At 44.6% G+C, this 8,883-nt stretch overlaps 1 protein-coding gene across 1 annotated transcript in view; it reads left to right on the top strand.

Annotated features, from left to right (window-relative positions):
* Nucleotides 1–532: 532 nt before the first annotated feature.
* atp2b3b (ATPase plasma membrane Ca2+ transporting 3b) overlaps nucleotides 533–8,883 on the top strand; it is a 41,488-nt gene continuing 33,137 nt past the window's right edge. Inside the window, exons 1-2 of the mRNA XM_023413020.2 lie at nucleotides 533–1,046; nucleotides 6,185–7,007. Coding sequence (XP_023268788.1) covers nucleotides 6,758–7,007 — 250 coding nt within the window. The 5' untranslated portion in view covers nucleotides 533–1,046; nucleotides 6,185–6,757. The remainder of the gene's footprint in view (nucleotides 1,047–6,184; nucleotides 7,008–8,883) is intronic.

The raw sequence follows: 8,883 nt of genomic DNA, 5'->3' as shown, positions 1-8,883 counted from the left end.
AATTGTGTTTGGTTATGATTTGGATTTTGTTGTGAAGTCTGTGTTTCTAGAGAAAATAAAGTTTTGAATGTTCTCTAATAGTTGATGTTTATAACCTTAATATGATATAACATGATTCAGCTCACTGTGGGCATGTTAACCCTGAACACCATTAATGTTGAATTAAATTAGCCTGTTACAAATTTGTGACATGGGCTGTCTGCAGGTTAAATGTTATAAAGGTTATAAAAGAGATGAATATTTAACAAGCAGCCATGTTTCTGATTATCTGCATGTGTTTTTACAGATCTTAATATCAACTGATGATACCCTACACAGAGAGCGTACGCCTGCGGTGTGTGGTGTCGTCATCACGCAGCCGAGTAGGTGGGGGGTGACGTGTAGAGCAGCCCTCCAGCACCCCTCCCTCGCCTGACTCCTCTCGCGGATGCTGCGACCAAGCTCCTGTGCGCGCGGGCTCTCTCAGCGGCTCAACCCCTCCTCCTCCTCCTCCTCCTCCTCCTCCTCCTCCTCCTCCAAAGATGTCGCATGAGCTTCTCCTCTCTCCGCGGCGTTTCTTTTCTTTTTTCTTTTCTTTTTCTTTCAGCGCCCTGAACAGTTAACCGAATTCAGACAGATTAGGAGCTCGCACTGGCCGCGAGCAGCCTCCCTCGTCCAGGCGCACGGACTGGCCCCCCTCCCCACAACGGAGGTGTTTAAACCCTCAACCCGGCGCATCCTCTCTCTCTCTCTCTCTAGCTCTCTCTCTCTCTCTCTCTCTAGCTCTCGCTCTCTGTCTCTCTCTCTCTCTCTCCTCAACCGCCGCAGAACTCCGCCGACCAACCGTCAGGTGACCGCGCGGAGCGGAATATTCATCAGCACCGTCGTCGTCTTTCATCCCTTCACTCCTCTGGACTCCAGGCAACCGGAGCTGCCGCAGACCCGGTCCCCGCTGTATCCTCGCATCTGGTTTGGGACATTCTCCGCTTCACGCACACGCAGATTAACGGGGATTCTGTCTCCCCGCCCGCGCACTGATGCTGATGTCCTTGAGCTCGGCCTGCACGGTGAGTCGGTGAGTCCGTGCGTGCCCGCGTGCGTGACTGTTATTTACCCCGGGCACTCGAGCGCCGTTTTTATTAGGGAAGATGTGTTGCCGGCGCTGAGATTCATTAATACATTGTAGGAGGGTTTTTAAGGGACCTGCAGATGTGAAACAGGCCTGATGTGGCATCTCTCATCACAGGCCTTACACTGTTATAATAGCCTAACAGCCCATACAGTATGACATACAATAATACCCTGGCAAACAGCGTTATGACATTTTGAGGGAGTATGTGTGTATGCGTGTGCGCGCATGTACGTGAATGTGCTTGTGCGCGCGTGTGTAGAGCTAATGATACATATCCATCCATCCCTCCATCCATCCGTCCATCCATCCCTTCGTGTCCTGTGTCAGTTGATGAAGGACTGCAATCCAACATTTTCACCGAGCAGCATGCGCTTTTCCTCCGCTCGCCTCTTGGTTTTCCCGGGCCCCAGTATATACCAGGCTGTAGGCTATTGTGTATCAATTGCGTTGTTTGTCGCACCTGCAGCGCTGAGCTGCGGGGGTGTCGGTTTGATCCGGTAATGATCTCTGGCCGGTCGGACCTTCACAACTCGCCCGGCGCAGGGTGGGTATGAGTTGGGCAGAGCGGGCCGGCGGTGGCCAGGCCGGTAACCTTGCGGAGGGACGTAGGGTAGGCAAGTGGCGCAACATAGGCTGCACTCTCTCTCTCTCTCCTTGCATTTTTAGCAGGCCTACAGTGTAGTCCCTCAGTTTTAATCACAACCTACTCCTGTTGCCATATATGTGCAGAGGATGAGCAGAGGGATGAAGCTTAGGCACGTCTGAAGGTGACCAGGAAAGGTCGTTTTGTGTGGGAAACACTGTTGCACGGGGCCATTCCAGCACACAAGTGCACAGTCTGGCTGACAATTGCCAGCTGAATTAAGTGTGTGTGTGTGTGTGTGTGTGTGTGTGAGAGAGTGTGTGAGAGTGTGTGTGTGTGTGTGTGTGTGTGTGTGTGTGGGGCTTTGGGTGGAGGTGGATAGCGGCTCATGTGGGAGGGACATGGGACACTGAGTGTGAGAGTGTGTGTGTCTGGACATGTGTGTTAGTTGTAATAGAGATACACACATCACAGTGAACATCTTTCTGTCTTTCTTTTTTCTTTCTTTCTTTCTTTCTTTCTTTCTTTCTTTCTTTCGTTCTTTCTTTACATACCCCTCCTCCCCTCCGCTCTTGCTCTGTCAAACTTTCACCATCATCATCCTCATCAGCATCATCATCATCCAGTGGCTTTAATGAGCTCTACAGCGATGCAGATGTCTGTGCCTTGTTGGCGGCCCACCTTTAATGGCTCCAGCCACTGACTGTCGAATTCTAAGAGTGCTGTTCCCACTGGGCATTACAGAAGTGTGTGACTGGCACAGAGCCAGCGACGACAGGCAGCAGCCCAGATACAAGGGCCCCGCCAGAGGTGACCCTTCAGTTGCCTGTCAGAAAGTAGGACTGCAGCTGCACAGGTGGACCGCAGGCTGGTTATTGTAGGCTGGGAGATGAAATATTGACAAGTACACACACACACACACACACACACACACACACACATATCCTTGTACTTGTATTTTTGTGAGGACACTCTTGGACATAATGCATTCCCTAGACTCATACCCTAACCTCAGCCATAACAACTAAATGCCTAACCCTTAACTTAAAACCAAGTCGTAACCATCAAAAAGCCCTTTGAATATATGTCAATATCCTCACTCTGTAAGGTCTGTAAGTGAAACTGGTCCTCACAAAGATAGAAGTACAAATACACACGCACACACACATCAGTAATGTGAACACACTCACCTAGCATGACAATTATGTGAAGAAGAAGTACTGACAGGAACATGAGTGCACACATGCTTGTGTTGTCACATGTGCTCAGGTTTGTGCATATGTAGCCTGGGTTGCCCCATCCAACACACACACGCACACACACACACACACACACGCACACACACACACACACACGTGCACACACAGTGAGAGTCACAAAGCATACGCAGCCCTGCTGGCCTAGAATCAAATCCCGTGAGGACCATCTCTCCTGTGTCTTCCCCGCTCTGTACCCCTCTCAACCTTCTTGCTGCTGCGATAAAGAAAAAAATACCCTGGGGGGGAAATGAGCGGCCACTTTCTCTTTAAAAAAAAATAAATAAATAAAAATAAAACAATCAAATTGCTCCAACTCTCTAAGGGATGCGGAGAAGCAGGGCTAACATTCAGGATAAATGGGCAGGCCGCTGAGGACTGTGGTGACCTTTTGTCTGACTCTTTTCATGTTCAAACACATTTCCAGCCAGGACACCCCCCTAACCTCACTCTCTCATTTTGAAAGCGCCGTGGTGTATGACACATTTGTGTATGTGTGTGTGTGTGCGTTTGTGTGTCATGATGGAAATCATGTCTCTGGGCATGACTGGTAGTGTCTTTGTGTGTTTACTGTACATTTGTGCTGCTTGCTAAAGTGGACCGAGTTAGGAACGCGTAACAAATCGAGTGACAAAGTCTTTTTTTTTTATTTTTTATGTAATGCAGGCTCACATGCGCACACATATGTACACATGTGCGGTGCACACATCAAAGCTCCGCAACAAGCAGAAAGACATGGTCAGAGTTAGTTGCAGTAGTTGGAGGGTTTGAGCAGAAGAGCTTTCTCTTGTGTGAGTGTTATAAAATCAGACAGAATCAGTGAGTAAGAGACAGGGCTGGGAAGAAAATGCGCGACTGGCTGAGTAAATAAATGATTGCAGTAGCAGGAAGCAGATAGACAGGGAGAGCAACAAAATGAGGGAGTCAGGAGAGGAGGGGGGTAAAGAGGAAAAGGTAAAATGATAACAAGCAATGAGACACCACAAGACAATACAAGGCAAAGAAAAAGAGAGTAAACTCATATAGATAGAGTCGACAGATAGATACAGATTAATAGATGGAAGAGCAGGCAAATGAGAAAAAGATGGAGAGCGAGAGGAAGCTTCAAAGGCAGAGCAGGGTGACTCAGTCATAAACTAACACTCTTCAGGATAGAGGCATGGCAGGGCAGGGAGGGAAAAGGGAGGGAGAAGATGCAAGAGGCAGAGGACGCTGAGGGAGAGCGAAGAGTGGAGAGGAGGGAGGAGAAGAGGAATTAATGATGAGCTCCAGTTTTTTTTTTTTTTTATGCTCGTCCTTATGTAAAATACCCTGATATTGAAATCAGAATATGTTGTGTCATGTGTGATGCTGAGAGTATTTAGTTACAGCTGGCACTAATTGCTCATGTGGGATGAAGCTTCTTCTCAGTCAGTGTGGCTGAAGGAAGCGAGTTGCTGCTCTGCGAGGCGGTACTGAGCGGTGCTGCTATCTGTGTCAGATTTATTTTAATTAAATCAGTTCCAGAGATGGGTTGAAATGTTAATTCAGTGATTAGGAAATTGTTTTTCAGTGGATTCAACAAGAGCGGCTCGGTTTAGGAAACTTCCCGCTCTCAGGTCTCACCAGCTTCAAACAAATTGAACCAGAATCAGTCGCACCTTCGAGGCTCGTGGATGTGTCCAGGCGTGGTGTGGTGTGGTGTTTGAAGTAATATTACCTGAGTAAACCTAAAGGAAAATGCTGGAAATACATAGATATGCACATATATAAATACAATAGCCTTTAATTTTCTTATTATCACAAAAGACCAAAACCAACAATGAATCTATCTACTAACATGTTCTGTGTGTGTATCAAAGCCTGGTGTATCTTATTCCTTTGAGCCATCGAGCTCCATTGTTGTCTAAAAACTATTAAAAATACATCAATGACATGTTCCTTCATTGCTACGAACACACACGGTAGTTCATTTTGACTCCGTCTCACAATACCTGTGCTGCTGCTCTAAATACTCAATGTACACCCGAATGTGTATTAATCCGCAGCTGAAAATAGTCCTCAATTAAGGCAATGTTTACTGCTGTTTGAAAAACAGCTGTTAAAAACTACAGTTGCTTAAAAAAAATTACTGAGTTTCTTTAAAAACTAAAGTATATGTTTGTGAGGTGTTTTTAAAGATTTATGTTTTCAGTAGGAGCTAATGGGCTCAGGACTGAGAGCCAGCTGAGAGATGTACCTCCACATTGTTGGTTTTGGTCTTCATTGGCTTTATAGAATAACGTCGTCCTATAACAGATTATTGAGGCAAAGTGTTGCTGTACTGATACCCAGTAAAGTCAGTATGAGATATTCTAACTTTGTTTGTTTCTTCTGAAGACCATCATGCTCATGTTTTATTTAAAAGCAACGTTCAGAAGGTTGTTTGATTTTTGCAGCTTGTTGAAAACAGGTGTGGTGGAATGTAATGATGCAAACCTCAGTCTAAAGACTTTGTTTTCCATTTTCTCCATTTAAAGATGCTATAATCTGTGTTTTCATGCTAGCAATGGATGATACTAATGAAAGGTGTTGCTATCACCAACTTCCCCCTGACCCTTTTTGTGTCTTTTAATTCAGTGTTTTGGTTTTACATTCAGCAACTTTACAGCTGTTTTCAGCTGAAAAGTTAAAAAAAATTAAAAAAAAAAAAAAACCCACATGTATGCTAGCTACCCAAACATTGTGGAGCATTTAGCTGCTAAAGATTTTTCCTCAGGAGATGGTAGCGTTAATATAGAACTTACCTTTTTCAGTCCAAAAACACAAATGAATGCTAATGTTGCTCAGTCTCAGCTGGATATGTACATAAGCTACTGTTTGCTAACATGTTAGCCACGACCACTTGAGATTACAATGTGTGGATGTTGTTACAGTTTTTTCTGCTGCCCCCAAGTGGCCAAAAAAATCAGTTAATGCATGAGAAAAAGTGTGTCAAGAGGGGCAATGATTATACCAATAAGGTATAGTCAGATGTATCATCCTTGTACCTTGTACCGATTTCCTAACATGACTTTATACTTCAAGTCGTACTTTGGTATTATTTAGATCAAGACTGAGGAATTGATGGTGGATTTTCAGCCACTGCATCAAAGGTGCACAGCTGACTCCAGTTGCAGCCTTGTCTCTGTCTCAGAAATGATTTGATGTGATGACAGTGAGTGAGATCAATAGAACAGAGTGGTAATGTTTTATCTCTTCCTTGCACTCTCTCAGGTCCTGGTGGTGCAGCAGTAGCTACCTCTGAACTGGATCCACGTACTGTCTCTGACTTATCAGCCGCCTTTGCCTCGCTCGCCCCTCTCTCCATCCGTCCGTTATCCCTCCGTACCCGTCTGCAGAGTCCGTCAGCCCGTCCCAATGTCCATGGACTGGCCGTGACCCCGGAGGGAGGGGGACAGAAACGAAGAAAGAGCGGAGTCGCAGAGGAAACGGAGGAGAAGGAAGCTGGATTCACTCAGACGTCACGCTTCTGAAGTGCCCCTGCTCGCTGTCCTTCATCCCCCTCACCCTCCTCCTCCTCCTGTTATGGAGAATTAAAGGAGCAGTGGGAGGCTAGGCCAAGATAGTGAGGAGACAAAAACACATAACCATCATTGCCCTTAAATAAGATTAAAGAAGGGTTTAGGCGTGTCGTTATAATTACACATTTTAAAGTAAGATATTAAGGCAGAGATTCTGACTGTTGAGCACATGAACACCCCTCCACCAACCAAACGAAAGTGGAACTGAGTTGAGGACAGACTACGGAGAGAAAGGAGGACCACAACAGAAAAAACCCTAACTGACATGTCAACAACAGCCACGATGGGTGAAATGGCAAACAGCGCAGTGGAGTTTTATCCCAAAGGGACTAGAGGCGGGGGCGGAGGAGGAGGAAGGGCAGATGGCAGCCACGCAGGGGGAGACTTTGGGGTCACGGTGATGGACCTCAGGGAGCTGATGGAGCTCAGAGGGACCGACGCCCTGCAGAAGATCCAGGACAGCTACGAAGACACAGAGGGGCTCTGCCAGAGACTACAGTCCAGCACCACTGAGGGTGAGCGGGCATGAGGGGATACATGGGTTAAAAAGTAGATGGAGGGATGGATGAATGAATAATGGAGGAGTAGATGGCTAGATGGATGAATGGGTGAGGGCACAGATGTATAAATAGACTGACGGAGGGGTGGATGGGTGGATGAGTAGATATATGAATGGGTGAATAGCTTGCCCGCTTGCTGGATGGATGGATTTGTAGAGTGGATGAATGGAGATGGGCGAACAGGGAGATGAACTGAGATTAGCTGAATGAAAGAGTGGAAGGATGGAGGACACTGCTCTCTCCCCTGGAGTCACACGTCTGTATGTGTGCTGATTTCTTCATCATCATCATCATCATCATCATATGGCTCAAACAAATGAGAGCGATCACATGATCACACATTACTGACAAATTGTACTGTTCACAAAACTGACCAGGGCAACACTGATTCTACTTTACAAACACTTAATTAAAACACAAGATGGTCCTGAAATCATCTCCATCACACAGTAATCAGTCATTTTTATCACATCCTGTAATCCGGGCTACAGGAGGCCACAGTTTCTGGTGGAGCTGAATGCATGGAGAATATGGGTGGATGAATTGATTGATGATTAGATGAGGGGATTACAGTGGATGAATGGATGGAAAGCCAACAGAGCAAATCAATAAATGGATGAGTGGAGTAAAAGTGTGCAAGGACTGACAGGAATTTCCAACTGCAACTGTTACAGATGAAAATACTTTCATTTTTCATTCTGTCTACATATCTATATCTATATATATCTATATATAGATATAGATCAATATCTATATATATATATTCATTATAGATGAATCCAGTTAAATTATAGTTAATTTACAATGATGAGAAACAGAGAAAAGTGTCAAACCCTGACATTGTGAAGCTGAACTAGCAAATATTCAACCTTTTTGCTCAAATTATTAATCAATTATTAAAAGAGTTTGTGATTTCATGATTAGTTTATTACTTAGTTGACTAATTGTTTCAGCTGTGTCTATTTTAATGATAAAGAATAATAACCAGAGCTGAAATTAAATGATTGATTGAAAATTAAGCTGCAGTGACAATTTTTTTTATCATTATAAACTGAACTTATCAGACAAAACAAACTAAATGAAGATGTTCCTTTTACCATCCTCTGTCAATTTTTTCAATTTTTAAACCATGAATAATCAATAGTTTAAACCAAAGTGAAAATAATCAGGTGTTGCAGCCCTAATAAACAACTGACAAAGTGTGAATTGAAACTGCCTAATGAACGTTTGATATTTTTACTTAATATATAAATGATCAATTTGACCAGTTGATTAATCAACTAATTGTTTCTGCAATAATTTAAGATAAAATTAAGAATGATAAAAAACACTCTCTCTCTCACACACACACACACGCACACACACACACACACACACACACACACACACACAATAATAAGTTAATATGATTATGCCAATCAAACATTTGTAGTGACTATTGACAGTGTGGGTTTTTAGTGTGTGTGTGTGTGTTTGTTGGTGTTCATGCGCAAACTTGTATGTTCTAACATGGGTGTGGTACCACACTACACCCACTCCTCCAACTAGTTTGTAACCTAGCAACACAACAGCAGAAAGAAGTTGGCTGGGAAAGTCAGTGAGAGAGAGAGAGAGAGAGAGACAGAGAGAGAGAGAGAGAGAGAGAGAGAGAGAGAGAGAGAGAGAGAGGGATGGCTGAGAGCTGTGAGATGGAGCCGGTGAGGAACAGAGAGGGGTGAATGGAGAAAGAGGAGTGTGTTTTCGAGTGTAAGCAAAGTCTATGAGGTGTGTGTGTGTGTGTGTGTGTGTGTGTGTGTGTGTGTGTGTGTGTGTGTGTGTGTGTGTGTGTGTG

Source organism: Seriola lalandi, unplaced genomic scaffold (genome assembly GCF_002814215.2).
Source record: "Seriola lalandi dorsalis isolate HSWRI2012SDOR001 ecotype SW California unplaced genomic scaffold, Sedor1 jcf7180002054501, whole genome shotgun sequence".
NCBI classification, from domain to species: Eukaryota; Metazoa; Chordata; class Actinopteri; order Carangiformes; family Carangidae; genus Seriola; species Seriola lalandi.
This window is presented reverse-complemented; position numbering and strand designations above follow the sequence as displayed.